The 15,483-nt window shown below is 42.7% G+C and overlaps 1 protein-coding gene across 4 annotated transcripts in view; it reads left to right on the top strand.

The window, feature by feature from the left end:
* Positions 1-8,169: 8,169 nt before the first annotated feature.
* The window catches only part of CCDC53 (coiled-coil domain containing 53), a 7,566-nt gene continuing 252 nt past the window's right edge, over positions 8,170-15,483 (top strand). The window contains exons 1-6 of one of the 4 annotated variants that reach the window (XM_018556646.1): positions 8,170-8,274; positions 9,139-9,237; positions 10,315-10,380; positions 10,481-10,606; positions 12,173-12,277; positions 13,051-13,115. In XM_018556646.1, the coding sequence (XP_018412148.1) occupies positions 8,224-8,274; positions 9,139-9,237; positions 10,315-10,380; positions 10,481-10,606; positions 12,173-12,277; positions 13,051-13,115 (512 nt within the window). In that variant the 5' untranslated portion in view covers positions 8,170-8,223. Of the gene's footprint in view, positions 8,275-9,138; positions 9,238-10,314; positions 10,381-10,480; positions 10,607-12,139; positions 12,278-13,050; positions 13,116-15,483 lie in introns of all 4 variants that reach the window. The other 3 variants (XM_018556645.1, XM_018556644.1, XM_018556643.1) reach the window with 3 other exon arrangements.

The following is a 15,483-nucleotide window of genomic DNA, read 5'->3' as shown; positions in this document are numbered from 1 at the left end:
GGGAAACATTACCATGTTTTGACCTGCAAATACCGTCTGTTCAATCATCTGCTGCGTCCTGTTGTCTGCTGTAACCTGCTGCACTCAAGAAAGATCTTCGTGGATGAAAAGGTATTTGGTGAGTTCAGCTGTCAGATAAGGATTGTCCGCTGTGATTATATCTGCTTATACAGGCCAGGCGTAGAGGTCTCAGCAAGGGATAAATCGCTAATACAACAATTGAAGTCGGAATACAGGGTACCAGCTGACTCTTCTTCAAACATCAAGAACGCAGCCTCCATTGTAAGTGATTTAATCAGCATTTAAAATTGCTAAAAAATCTTTTGGCTTTAAAATCACTTTAAGATTTTTTTTCCCAGCCTGGCCAAGGTGCCCACAGAGTTGTCCTTAATGGAACAGTCAACCGTATGTGAACAGTCTAAACAGTGTGGGTTAGAAAGGTATTTGAAGGGTAATATGACAAATGTACCTGTACTCTGGAAATAATTTCACATTACATAGCCAACACGTGCCTGTGAGTGCTCTGTATGTAAGGTTTGGAAGAGGGGCATTTTTCAGTGTTCATCAATTGCAGGAGGGAGGTTTTGGTCTTATTGTAAGCATAGGAATGGTGATGAAAGGGGCACATATGAAGGAAGAATGGTGCCATGTTTGTGGGTGGGGCTTAGATGGTTTGTCTTGTGAAGTCTGTAATGTATACCAATAGGACATTTTAACTTTTTACTTTCGCAATCATTTCCCGGACTCTACAACGTCAGACAGTATTGCATGGGCCAAAATAAACTAATCTAAGATGAAAGCAGGAAAGGAGTCATTGCACATAACAAGCAGTCTGTTCTATTTCACAGCCCAGTCAGAACCACAATATAAATCTGTTGCCCTGGAGTCACGTTTCAAGTCCTCTAGGACTGCTGCCCACTGCCATAAATCCAATTTATAGGAAACAGTGACCGGTCACAAAGACATTGTTTATAGTTGGTTATTGATTTTGAAGCTCTGCGTCCTAACATGTAAGCTGTGTTGTATTCCTAGGTTCTTTCCTCTTTGGCCCCCACACAGTATGTGAGGACATGCAGAGTACAAATGCATGAAAATTTACTGCATTAAAATATATAAAGAAGATTTTTGGGGGACAAAATGTTATAAACATGGATATGTTACTTAAACTGACATTCTAAACATACATGTACACAGTTTCATGTGGTTTGCCGACACAAGAAAACACAGGATAGTTTCAGATACTTACGGACAAGACCTTCTTACACACGGAGAGCAGTGTGAACAGGTGTAGATATGATCATACCCTGGTCTGGACAGTTGTGTGAGACCCTGAAGAGAAGTTAATACTGACAGTAAGACGAGCTTTAGCGAACATACTGCGGACACTGGGAGGAGAGCTACCATACAATATAAAGTGGCAGTGGCAGTTAAAGTGGAAGCTTACCCTAGAATTACTGAATGCAGATTAAAAAGCCAAATAGCACATGTACGTTGAAAAAAAAGCAAAGCATCAAGTTTGACATCTGTATGCCCTGGTTGTCCAGCAGTCAGCATTGGAAATTGCCAAGTACCAGGAACACCATGCAATTCATGATGTCACTCAGCTGTCTACTCGTACTGACTACATCTTTGACTGCATCATGGCACAGGGGCAGCACATTCAGTGCTAGTTCACACCACAAACAGTGTATTGCAGCCCAATTCAGTGAACCTGCCAGCTATTTACCAGCAACACCATGCAACTCGTGACCGCTCAGCCTTATTAATGCTATCTACATCCTGTGATTGCAAAAGCTGACTGTAAACTGCTTAAGGCCCCATTCACAGTACCTCGAGCGGATTCGCGCGGCTGGGTATAGCGCGACTGTTCCAGCGACGATCGCGCGATCTTCACAGTCGGGCTGCAAGCAAAAATAGAAAAATCGCGCAACATCCGCGGGAAAAAGGGTCCCGCACAAGGGACACGCGACAGTGACGAGCAACATGGAGCTGTTCAATAGAACATCTCCATTGAAAATCATTGGACAGCGACTTCTCGCGATATCGCGCAGCAAATTTGCGAGATATCGCGGTGGAAATCGCACGATTAAACGCCCAGTGTGATTGGGCACTAAGGGCTAGTTCACACCACAAAACTGAATTCTGCCCCAATTTGGTGCCGGAACACACTGGATCGCATCCCGGCCGGCTCACTGCGTTCTAGGGCGGGAGGGGGTGTGGCGGTGCATTGAAGTCAATGGCACCGCAGCAATGCGCCCGGCTGCTTCGGAACACGTGGTGCATAAATGCCTGCGTTCCGGTCCAGTGCAGTCAGAAAAAATAGTGCTTTTCCTGGCCGCAACGGACCAGAATGCAGGCATTGATGTGCCACACGTTTCGGTGCGGCCAATCGCACTGTGGCTGCGGTGCCATTGACTTCAATGAACCACCAAGTCCCCTCCTGCCTCAGAACTCAGTGAGCTAGCCGGGATGCGATCCAGTGCGTTCCGGCACCGAATCGGGCCAGAATGCACTGTTTTGTGGTGTGAACTAGCCCCCAAGCAGTTTACAGTCAGGCTTTGCAATCACAGGATGTAGATGGCATTAGTGAGGCTGAGCGCTCATGAGTGGCATGCTGTTGCTGGTAAATAGCTGGCAGGTTCCAGTGCTAATTGGTGGATAACCAGAGTGTGAACAGAAGCAGGGCCGGATTTCCCACAAGGCCAACCGAGGCCTGGCCTTGGGGCAGCAGGGAGTAGAGGGGCAGCAGTGGTGTGGAATTCCTATCTCCCGTCGCCCGGGACATGCAGTTCTGGGTGCCGGGCGGGTGGTTGTTTTCTACATTTAGCCCTGCTTTGGGCAAGCAGGGCTAAATGTACAGAGGGGAAGCCGCGGCTTGTTTTGTAAAAGTGATCTCAGCGATGTAGCGGAGATCACTTGTATGCAGCCTGCATACAGTGGGGCGAATTTAGGAAATTGGCTTTGGGGCAGCAGAGAGAGTAAATCCGGCCCTGGACAGAAGTCAAACATGGTGCTATGCATTTATAAAGGTACATGTGTTACATGGCTGTTTAATGTTCATTGAGTAAGTCTAAGGTGAACTACCACCATAAATATGTTGAAGAGTCAGTCCACCCAGAAATGATATTTCTTTGGGACAGTTTCTGGAGTTTCTAGAGGGCTCCAGTGGTGAAATCTTTGCGCTTCAGTTCTCGAGTTTGCCATCTGTCACTGCCATGTAAGGTGTGTTATTCTTCATGCTCAGTTTTTATTTCTATCGAAAATTGAATTAAAAGGGCAACCAAAAAATTGGGAAGGAGCTTTGGCAGGAACATCTCCCCACTGCATTTTGATGGGATGCAGATCCTAAGCAAAAATATTTCAGTTAATGTAAACTGTAGAAGAATTACAGGCCGATCACTGTATCAATACCATTCAAGCTCCACGTCTCTTAGCCCACAGCGCACAGTATAGATTCAGATAACTGAAGAAACATCAGGGACAACAGGCAAGGACTTTCTCTGGTGCAGTAAATGGGGTAAGCAGACGCAGCAGTTATAGGACTGTCACTAGGAAACATGATGAATGGGGTAATTAAAAATATAAAACTAATGTCAATTTGAATGAAATATAAACTTACGGAAAAAATAGTATATTCAGCCTGGAAATCAAACTTTGTGATCATGTCCCTTTAACAAACTTTGGGGATCATTGAGATAGATTTGCTTACGCAAGAAGAAATAAAGGTCAGTCTCTTAAATTAACATATACTTGGCTTTTTCACTTCTGAAAAGTCATATTTCATGAAGTAATCATCATGTCCTGTGTTTCAACACACCAGCTGAAACGTGATCTACTGCCCTACAAGAGCTTTAACATCCCGAGCCAAGCTTGTGGAACAGGTTAACTTGTCCCTCTAAGAGGCTTTGCTGAGTACATGAAAAAAAAAAAAAAGTTTAAAGACGCATTCATTCGCCATATCGTATGATTTCTTAAATATTATTGCCAAGCGTTCTGCACAAGAAAAATAGCTCACAATATATCCGAGGCTCCGGTTTGGTGTATATGTCTCTTTAAAGTTTTCCCAAACTAAACATTAGATCATTTGATTTTACTGTCTTTTGCATTTTAGGAATAAAAGTTCTGGACTGTCAAACAAGTATATCAGACAAGCACAGCTTAATGCCTGGTAGACATGTGCGATTCGTTTCGTTCCGCTTCGAAATTCGGACAAATTTTTGGAAATTCGGAGATTTGGATGCATTTTTTTTTTACAGTCTGCAGAAGATTAAATTCGTTAGCGTTAGTCCGGTCAAAATTTCGTTTATTGGACTGAATGTCATTTTGCGGCGAGTTTTCTTCGGGTTCGGGTGGTTGTCGTGCGGCGGGGCTTTTTTTATTTTGGTGGCTCGGCGGGGGTCGTGCATCGTGATTGAACGCTGGATTACATCGATGGAGCCATTTTTTTTTAATTAAAGGAATAGTCAAAAATTGAGTCTTTGTTTTTTTTGTCAATTAAAGGATTTTATCTAAAAGTCTGGGCTTTTTACTAACTATTTGATTTAACCTTTTAATGAATGGGTAGGGGTACAAGTACCCCTTACTCATTCACAAGGGGGGAGGGCGGCATCTGAGTGCCCCCTTATTTAAAGGGGTACCCAGATGCAAATAAGCCCCCTTGCCCGCAGACCCCCTCAACCACTGGGTCAGGGTTGTGAGGAAGAGGCCCTTGTCCCCATCGGCACGGGGACACCCTCCCAATGCTGAGGGCACGTGGCCTGGCGCTTGATTGCCCCCCCCCCTTTCCTGCCCTGCCGGGCCAGTGCTCGGATCAAGGGTCTGGTAGGACTGTTAGGGGGGACCCCACGTTTCCCCCCCCCATTTTTTGGGGCTTTGGTTCCCCCTTAAAATTCCTACCAGACCTAAAGGGTCTGGTAGGGATTTTGGGGGGAACCCCATGCACTTTTTTTTTTGTTTTAACTTTGGGGGGGTCCCTCCTAACATTCCTACCAGACCTAAAGGGTCTGGCATGAATTGGGGGGAACCTCACGCTTTTTCTTTTTCATCTTCTGCAGACTGTAAAAAAAAAAAAATGTTTCTAATGTCACTTTGCTGCTAACGAAATTCCGTCCAATAAGCAAAATTTCGACCGGACTACCGCTAATGAATTTCGTCCGAATCAATTGCGGCCCCGAATCCGAAAAACGACTACTGCTAACGAATTTCGTCCGAATCCCGCAACGAATTCAATTGCGAACCCGAATCCGAAAAACGAAATATGCAAAATCTGAATCAAAAAGAGACTAAACTAAACAAATTTTTTGCTGATGCACATGTCTAATGCCTGGTGTTTTCACTTGAGGCCAGTGGCGTCACATGGTGGGTGAGGCCCGCACCCGGGTGACATCATTGGAGGGGTGACTATCAGTCATTTTGGTGTCACCCCCTCTGAAAAGTCAGGCACTCAGTCATGGACCAAGAGCCGCCAGCTGTAGGAGAGAGGAGGGACCCGGCAGCATACCTTTTCCCGCCGGGTGAACATCCCATCCTCTCACTGCCGGCATCCATCACCAATATGGCCACGCATGCGTGATGATGTCATCGCGGGGTGTCACCCGGTATCCGCTTCAGGCGACACTCAGCCTTGGGAAGGCCCTGGATTGAGGTGTATCCTACCTGCAATTTCAAGTACATTTCTTTGCTTTTCTACTCACTAATTTATATATCTAAAAAATACCCTGTGCCAATGTGTATGCTGAGCAGCAACACTATAGATAGATAGATCCCTTTTTACATAAAATTGTGAATAATCAGTGTCACACTATTAAATAAGGTAAAGCAATATTCAATATAAGTGCATGAAACAATGTGAGAAGACTAACCTCAAATGGGTCTACAATACAAAAGAATATACACTAATCACAATTAAAGGAGAACTATGAGGTGAGTGCTTTTCCCTCACCTCATACCGTGTTTCCCCGAAAGTTCCTTTAAATCAAATGTAACTTTACAACTAGTACATCGTTTTTAATGATATAATACGTGTACCTTTGTACATCAATTGTGAAAATCCACATATAATGGGTGATTATATGAAATATGTCCACTCGTGATCAACCTTAAAGTGACATTAAATTCAAAAAATGTTTTCCCTCCCCCCAATGTTAATGCCAGCAGTTACCTTAAATGATGTCTCTTATCCGATCTTCTTCTTTCCTGTCGTTTTCATCTGTCCCTCCAGCGGTGCTGCGGGTCTCCGATCCAGCGCTGACTCCTCTCTGCTTGCAAGCACTTCTGACCAAGCGGTGTCTGCATGCGAGTGCACGCCGTCCATAGACTTACCTTGCGTCTCTGCTCGTCTTCCGCCTGAGAATCCAAACTGCGCATGCGCCTGCCCAATGATCCTTTTCGGCTGCACGAGCAGTTCCGGATTCTCGGCGCGGGAGCGCGCAGCGATAACGAGGTAAGTTTAAACTGCTGTTAAAGCGGGTTTTTTAAAAAAAATACTTTTTGCCTATATCTACTGCTTGGGGGTCCCTCGGTGACATTAGGGGTCTTGGACCCCTGATGTCTCCATAAAGAGGACCTGTCACATCTCTTTGCTATCACATAGAGGGTTTCTTAGCCCCCTATGTGATAACAAAAAAGTTAAGTGAACAAAAAAAATTGGAAAAAAAAATAAAAGTTGCAAAAAAAACCAAAAATTAATCACACATGAAAAAGAATTTAAAAAACCACAAAAAATGTTTAAAGTCCCTACCCATACATGCACACGTACAAACATGCGTCAGGTTCGCATACGTGCAAAAATGACGATTGTGCCCATTACACCACACGTTACATATCGACGCAAACGTCGCAGTGAGAGCAATCATTTTAGGGCCATCAATCACTGATAACACAAAACTGATGAGCGGTAAATGCTTTTAAAGCGTTGCCTATGGCCAATTTTGGGTATGGTAGTTTTTTCAATTTTGCGGGTGCAATTTTAAGGCTTGACCATGTTTGGTGTCTATTTACCCGATGTGACCCCATCTTTTATATTTTTAAAAAATTGGTTCATAATAAATGTTTCCTAACATAATGAAAGAAAACCCTTTAAAAAAAAAAAAATCAGTAATATTTCCTTAGTATAGTCAAAAATAAAACCCCCAGTGGTGATTAAATACCACCAAAAGAAAGCTCTGTCTGTCCCCAAAAGATGGAATAAAACTAATTTTAGTACAGCGATGAATGACAGAATAAATGTCAGTCACAGTACCGCAGCGCTGAATACTGAAAAATGGCCTATACAGGAAGGGGGTGTAAACACCTGGTCTTCAAGTGGTTAAAGAGGAACTCCAGGAATCTAAGAAATAACCCTTGCAGTGGGGCTACCCCTACACTTCAAAGTACTTGTTTTGTCTAGGGGCAAAAATAAAGAAGATATACTCACCTGATCCTCGTTCCTGCCAGGCTGCTAGCCCAGTCCCCACAGCCTCTTCTCCCCCGGGCTCCATCAGTCTAAGGACCTGTGACGCCATCATGTCTAATACAAGCCCATTAGACATGAGGACACCGAGGAACATACCGCAGCCAGAGCCACAGGACAGAGGATCAGGTGAATATAATATCTTCTGTAGTCTGGCCCCTAGAGAAAAACAAGCAGGTAACCTTTGCAATATGGGTTAAAAAATAGCTTTTTTTAAAAGCTGGAGTTCTTCTTTAAGGACACTGATGTTTTTTTTCACTGTTGTTTTCCTCCATAACAGCTCTTGTATATAATAAATACCATAATATTAAGCTTGTATAGTCTAGGGGTTAATGTAAAGACGTTTACTAATGAAACACTAAATTTATTTATACTCTCCAATCCATTACACTGAATAAATGGATAGCTAGCTGTAGAGCACATTTGCGTCTGAGCCAATCACCAGCAAAATGGCCGCCTTCCCTTACTATGCGGACATGTCTTTGCGGATGTGTTTTCCCTTGCAAAAGTATTTGTGAGATATCGCTCTCTTAAGTTCACGTTAATCGTGAGGCAGCAAATTAACTAAACTGATGCTTAGCGCATTTACATAAACCCGTGCAGCCAGGATTTATATTAGGAGCTACGTTTTCTGGAGCTGCTCTTGTGACGGAGCCCACATCAAAGATGGCGCGCCCAGCTTCCGGAGCCTTTCAGAGCTTTCCATGGGACGGTCACGAGACCTGACATCTGACTGTAGTACTAGGAAGTGTTTGTGAGTTGGAGCTGCTGAGATGGATGAAGATGGGCTCCCTATAGTTGGGTCTGGGATAGACCTCACTAAGGTTAGTGCTGCTACTTGACTTCCTAGTTATTCTGTATAAAGGTTCACTGATATAGCTGTACAGCCAATAATGCTCTGCCAGGATATATGTATGTGGGGCTATTTGTTTTTTTTTTTTTAAATAGTTTTTTTTAGTTACAGTCTAAAAGTAAGATCTCTGTTCATTCCTATTTAGTAAGCAACAACCTGCTGCAGCTAGTCAGCTGCCACTCTAGGCTCATATTTTTTGCAGGAGAGGTCATGGATGCACTGGCTCTGTAAGATTCATCCCATGTCCAAAATCAACATGAAAGGAGTTGCACCACCGCTAAATCTCATCTGTTAAAAGTTTTTATTGAGACAAAAGATGTATTCTGTGCTGGATACAGGCTTCCTTTCACCTGTGAATGTGCTAGCCATGCACGGCTTTAATTATGGCCAGTTCCTGCTGTATGTCAGCACCACCCGTCTCCACAAAAGTTTTGATTTCAAAATCGAAGGCGGCGGATGGAAAATTACGAGATGTGTTCAGCAGAGATGAGCCTGGGTTTGGTGTGACCCCAGTCTGCTCAGTGCTGTGACCGCCAATCCCAGCCCAATCAGTGTGGTGTTAGTTGCTGTGGAGGGGGGGGTGGATGTAGCTGCGGGGTAGGGAATATGCCAACCTGCAGCTGATTGGGCCAGGAGAGGGAGGGGTCACAGTTTTGAGTGGGCTTGGGTGAACTGGGTTCACACCAAGCCCAGGTTCATCACTGCTGTGGCTGTATTAATACAGTAGCCAGCAGTACAGATAACTCCATCCATGCTGCTGGGCAATCAATTGATTATTGATGGCCTTTGTTGAGGATTGTTCTTAACTTTTAACTTTGCATATCTTTCTGTACAGGTCCCAGCCATCCAACAGAAGAGAACTGTGGCTTTTCTGAATCAGTTTGTGGTGCACACTGTTCAGTTCCTCAATCGCTTCTCAACTGTGTGTGAAGAGGTTTGTCATATCCCTATTCATTGGTATAACGTGGGCATTATTATTATTATTATTATTATTATTATTATACAGGATTTATACAGCGCCAACAATTTGCACAGCGCTTTACAATTTAAGGAAGACATTACAATTACAATACAATACAATACAATTCAAGACAAGACGGAAAGGAGGGATCTGCCCGTGAGGGTTTACAATCTAAAAGGGAGGGGCAAGTGATACATGAGGAGGGAGCTGTGTGGGGATGAATTGGTGTCTTGCAATTCAGTGTTGGGTCTGTTTTTAATTCTTTCATTTATAAGGGCAGCGAGGAACCATAGCCCTGTGCAAGTTTTTAATTGGCCTGTTTTGTTTTTATAAAGCTCTGTTTATTGTACTCAAAAGTTGTATAGAATAATACATATGCATTATGCCATTGCATACCTGTGCCACATTTGAAGACATTTTACAGGGACAACAATAAAATATAAAACTATAACAATGACAGTCTCAAGTATACTTTTTGTTCATGAAGCCAAAATAACAAGGCACTTTGCAAGGCAGGCTCATGAAGAGAGAGGTATGATAAAATGCTATACATCCTATACATGACCTTTTCATAGGGAATTAGGTGATTTATGAGATGCTTCTATTGGGATATGCGGGGGGGGGGGAGTTCATTATGGGCCATAATTATTGTTTCACATTGAAATATTCTTGTATACATGGCCTGCTCTCCTCATTCAGTAATTCAAATAATTCAAACATACAAAATTCAAGGTTACAGGAATCGGAGAGATTTAGCAATTATTGAGGAAATTAGTCCGCTATAACAGGTCAGCAAAATGTATAAAGTCAGCTTGTGGCTGGGCACTGAATAAAGACCTCCACTATGGTCTTCCCTGTGTTCTCAGGCATCTGATTTTGTGTGCTGTTATTGCATGGCTTATTATTCTTTATGCCAATAGGCACTCCTTTCCATAGTGTTTTTTGGCCCCTGTGGGCTTGAAATGAGGTCATGCATTATTATTGGAGAGTAGTATGAAAGCATAAAGCACCCTGTTTTGTGTTATATCTCTTTTGTCTTCATTGTTTCAGAAACTATCAGCTCTTTCACTACGCATTCAACAGATTGAAATAACTCTCAATATTTTAGATGCAAAGGTTTGTGGAACTAGATATTTTTATTTATTTTTTACTTAGTAATTAGTCATACTAATGCTCTGACTTCATTTACAGTTACTAAGGCTTTTTGTCCCCCCAGCTTTCCTCCATACCTGGCTTGGAAGATGTGAAAGCTGAAACCCAACTTCTGCCTACCAATCTTACCAATGGACACGTACCATCACAGCCCGATACAGAATCCCTAACAGTTTCACCCCAGTCAGATGTGAGTAGATTTGTTACCAACAGTGCATTTGTCAGTTTTCACAGTGCAGACTTAGCAACAAGTCTACAATTGCTTTACTGTGCCTTGTGCACACTTGTTTATAAAGAAGACAGATGAATGGATTCCTTTATTTTTAAATGCAGCTAAGAGATCACATGGTTTATTAGTAGCATTTGAGGAACAATCACCTGCCACATAAGGCTCATTTACTAAAGAGCCTAAAGCTGCCCATACACCATACAACCATCGCACGACATTCGTTATGTGATGGTTGTAAGGTGATTAAAAGTTTGTACGACCTGCCCATCTTGGACAGGCAGATCGTACTTGCGATCATTGCAAGCCCTCCCCGCTGAGGGGAGGGCTTACAGATGATTGCAATGGTGAGCGGGCAGTGTGCACTTGCGCACCTCGGACCGTGAGGCTTTCTTCTTGCGATCGCGCTACCAACCCGCCGAAAATCGTACGATTTTCGGCAGGTTTTCTAGCATGCTCGTAATATGAAAATCGTGTGACCGTACATGCGGTCGCACGCTGCCCATCAACCTTACGATTATCGTACGATCGCGGGATCAGGTGTATGGGCACCTTAAGAATGTTTACACAAAAAATGGTGTAATTATTCACTTCAGTTATCCAATCATATGCAGATTAAATGAGTAAACAGGATGTTGCTTTGATCGGATGATTAGATATTTGAAGTGAAAATTCAGACAATATATAGTGTGAACTTCTTCTTCAGTAAATTGCCCTCACTACATCCCTTCTCTGCATCCTCCAGCTGTCACCAATGTTTAATCAGAGACCTCAGAAGACTACAGCATTCACTTGTTCTTTCATGGTGTTAAAACATTAAATATGCAAATGAATCTATGCCCCCTAGCTTGACCACCTATATAAATACAGATCGGATGTAATAACCGTATGAACTGTATTATTTACAAAGGCACGTGTTCAGTATATGATGCTGCTTATCTATGTAAAGTTGCTCATAAGACACTACTGTTGGACACGTAATACCAATAGTATTCGTGGCTTCTAGGGAGACCTTTGTCACAGTTCAAAGCGATCCTGCAGATTGGAAATTTTTCTGAGATTCTTCCGTCTCCGCTCAGTGGAGATGAACAGATGTCATCCAGAGATAACTTGGCACCAAACTGTTCTGCTTTATAGGCGGTAAATAGGAGAATATCAGACATGCACTGAATCATAGATCTGGATGTTTTTGAGTGTTGGATTGTTTATACATGACCCTTTGTGCAGAGCCTGTAATTTTAATACAAAAGATTGGAGCCGTCATTTTAATACAAAAGATTGGTCTAGGTGGTCTTATTACAGCCTTTTATATATGAAATATATGCATCTATTTTAAGCCTCATTGCTGGCAGTTGTTATTCTGTTAGACATGTTCATTGAGATTTCCCATTGTTTCTTGTGGTAATATAGGAACGGCTTCTTTGTCACATGTGCCACAACAGAATGGTAGCTGACTTTACATATGCTTAGCGGAAATCAAGTTTTATCTGCTCATAGACTTTTTCATACTGTTGGCAGGTGGTGCAGCAGAATTCCATGAATGACAATGCATCACAGAAAGAAGTACAGACAGACAGTGTTGCAACTGTGGCTAAAGATCCTAGATATGCTAGATATCTGAAGATGGTCCAAGTGGTAAGTAAAGCAATTCCTATCATGGATATACTTATAGTAAGGCATTGCTGTGCTACGGGCAAATGTAACCATAGTAATTTCTATAGCAGCAAGGAGCTGGAGGTGCTGAAGATTTAAACTTGTGTATAAACATCAGATGACATCATCCATTCTCCTTTTTTCATTGGCACACTGGTTGACGATTTTGTGTCTTTTGGCAGCTCATGACCTGACTACATTGTCAGATGGGTGTCATTACTTTATCTATTATGGGCCCATTTACACTTAAGCATTCCATTATGGTTCATTAATGCACATTGGTTAAAACACGTTATGGCTTGCATTAATGTGCTTTGCATTAAGGCAATCCTTTCATTATGAATGAGTTGCCATCTCCCCACAGCAGATGAAAAAACGTACATGACATAATGTACACATGTGTTGTGGCGCTCTGCATTGTGTTGAGCTCTAATGTACAATGCACTAGGTTGCCATTCACAATGAATGTCTCTTGCATGCACATAGAGCAGGTGTGCTGCCATGCATTGTGGTAACATGGTTTAGGGCATGTTGCCACAGCGCAAAGGTGTGAGTGGGCCCTCAAAGTTGGGCATAGGCTTAGGAGTTGATGCCTGTTGGCTATAGTGAACAATCAAATTGTATTTTAAAAAAGGATGATGGTGATTACTCTTTTCACGCCTATAACTGCTTTACTTCCTATGCATGAGATTCACAATGTAGGAGTTGTACGCCTGTTAATGTAGTTCAATTAAATATTAACGTTTCTGTTACAGGGAGTACCTGTGATGGCCATCAGAAATAAAATGATTGCAGAAGGACTTAATCCAGATCTTTTAGAGTAAGTCACTTTTAAATTCCAAGTGTGTGTGTGTTTGTGTGTGTGTGTACACACACACCTATCAGCCATAACATTATGTCCTCGTGAATAGAAGGAACCAAGGTTTCCCAGCAGAACATTGCCCAAAGCATCACACTGACTCTGCTGGCTTACCTTCTTCCTATAGTCCATCCTGGTGCCATCTCTTCCCCAGGTAAGCGACGCACATCCATCCAGCCATCCACATGATTCAAAAGAGAATGTGATTAATCAGAAAAGACAGCTTTCTTCCATTGTCCAGTCCTGATGCCCATTGTAGGCACTTATGGCAGGTCAGCATGGGCACCCTGACCTGTCTGTGGCAACCAGCATTACCTTTTTTAGCAATTTGAGCTACAGTAGCTCTTCAGACTACACAGGTCAGCCTTCACTCCCCACGTGTTTCAGTGAGCCTTGGCTGCCCAAGAACCTGTCACCAGTTCACTGGTTTTCCTTAACCAGTTGACATCCGCGGTGTTAAACCCCCTTCCCTTGCCCTCCCGAGCGGGTCCCGGGCCGCAGATGGGCTAGCGGAAAGGTGAGGGGTCAGGAGAGGGGAGATGGCGGCACTCGCGATCCCGCTGATTCGAGTCTGCCGTCCATCTGTTTTTTCTTAACGGGCGGACGGCAAGAGGTTAATCAAAGCAAATTGTTCAACCAAGAAAGGTTTGAAACAGAGTGCAGCTAATGAAGAGGGTCGGAGAGTAAATTGTAGTACAAAACTGTAATTTATTGAATAAAAAATCCACAGTAAACTGGATGCACTATTTAAACCAACTGACTCCACACCATTAAAATTTGATTATTGCAACAATCCATTCATTCATATCTACACTCAAACACTCTAAGGGCTAGCTGGTCAGCGTTTTGTATATCATCGGGTGGTCCTCAGATTATTCGAGGAAACAACGCTTGGACCATAGACAAGTGGTTCATAAGAATCTAAATCGGATGTCTGGGAATTCCTTTCTGAAATATCTCAGTATTTCTATCAGTCTTGGAAGATGTTAATTTCGTTGGTTGAGAATATAGCCCGTTAGTGGTTAACTTAAGTCTTATTATTTCTTTAAGTGGAAACAGTACATTTTACAAAGTGGTATGCTTGATTGAAGATAAAAGACGTTACAGCAACATATAAGATACCCCGGTGAATCAACAGGAAGTGCAATCCTGAGTTGTAATCACACTTGGGGGAGAAAACCACCGCTCAGCGTGTAAAAAATCTCGAGTATAGTGTACTCACGGATGCTTGATTATTTAACCGGGCAATCAGTCTCACAGGATATGTGACGTCTTAAAGTTTTGTTTTTCCAGTTAGTCCTCTTTGTAGTCGCCACTTAGGAAAGACTTCAGGTAGTTCTCAAGTAAATTCCTTCAAAGTAACCGAAGATATTTAGGGAGTCCCAGTTCCATATGAATTTTATCAATATAGGAAATCTTTAGTCTCGCGTTTCGCCCCTCCTTCGTTTTCAGGGCTTCGTCGGATCCTAAGGATCTGACGAAGCCCTGAAAACGGAGGGGCGAAACGCGTCATCCGTTCCAGGATGCTAAGCTGACAAACCACCTGCATGTCAGGTATCTAACTTCCCGGTTGTGGAGGAGATATATATATACATATACACACACACTGAGTGGCCAGATTATTATGACCACCCCATCAGTACTTCGTTGGGCCACGAGATGACTCCACAAGATGACTTCGTTGGGCCGCCTCGTGACTCCGTGAGATGTTGAAAGGTGATGCGAGGTATCTGACACTGCACTGTCGCCCTTCTGTTGTCTTGTACCAGTTCAGCTGACAGTCCAGTCTTTAAACACTTTAACAATGAGCCCCTCTTGAAGATTTAATGAATTCTGCTGTTTTGCTGATACTCGCTCCATGGCTCCAAGCGCCAACAATCATCCCACGTTCAAAGGCTGTTAAATCGCGTTGTTGACCCATATCTTCAGAAAAAAATCACTTCTACTGCTTCCCTATTTATAATGGGCTGGCCCTCTAGCAACTTCAGCACGAAATTATAGCTAATTTGCCTCCAAACGTCAGGTGGTCATAATAATCTGGCCACTCAGTGTATATATTGCTGTTTGTGTGTATACAGTATGTACAGTAATAAAAAAAAATATATATATATATATATATGGACTATTAATGTAATTTTATTTTATATTAACTTGTATCCCTTACACTCAAGAAAGTTGGAATTGGTGGTTTCTATAGGTGTGTGTTTTCTTATTTTAGTCTTTAGCTGTCCCTGGTGGACTGGAATACACCATGTCACTCAGTATACATCATTATTAACAAGTTGTTTTGTTTTTTAAATTTAGGTGGGTGTTTGTGGCTTGTATATAT

Source organism: Nanorana parkeri, unplaced genomic scaffold (assembly GCF_000935625.1).
Source record: "Nanorana parkeri isolate BGI_ZX_2015 unplaced genomic scaffold, ASM93562v1 scaffold244, whole genome shotgun sequence".
In the NCBI taxonomy this organism is placed as follows: Eukaryota; Metazoa; Chordata; class Amphibia; order Anura; family Dicroglossidae; genus Nanorana; species Nanorana parkeri.
This window is presented reverse-complemented; position numbering and strand designations above follow the sequence as displayed.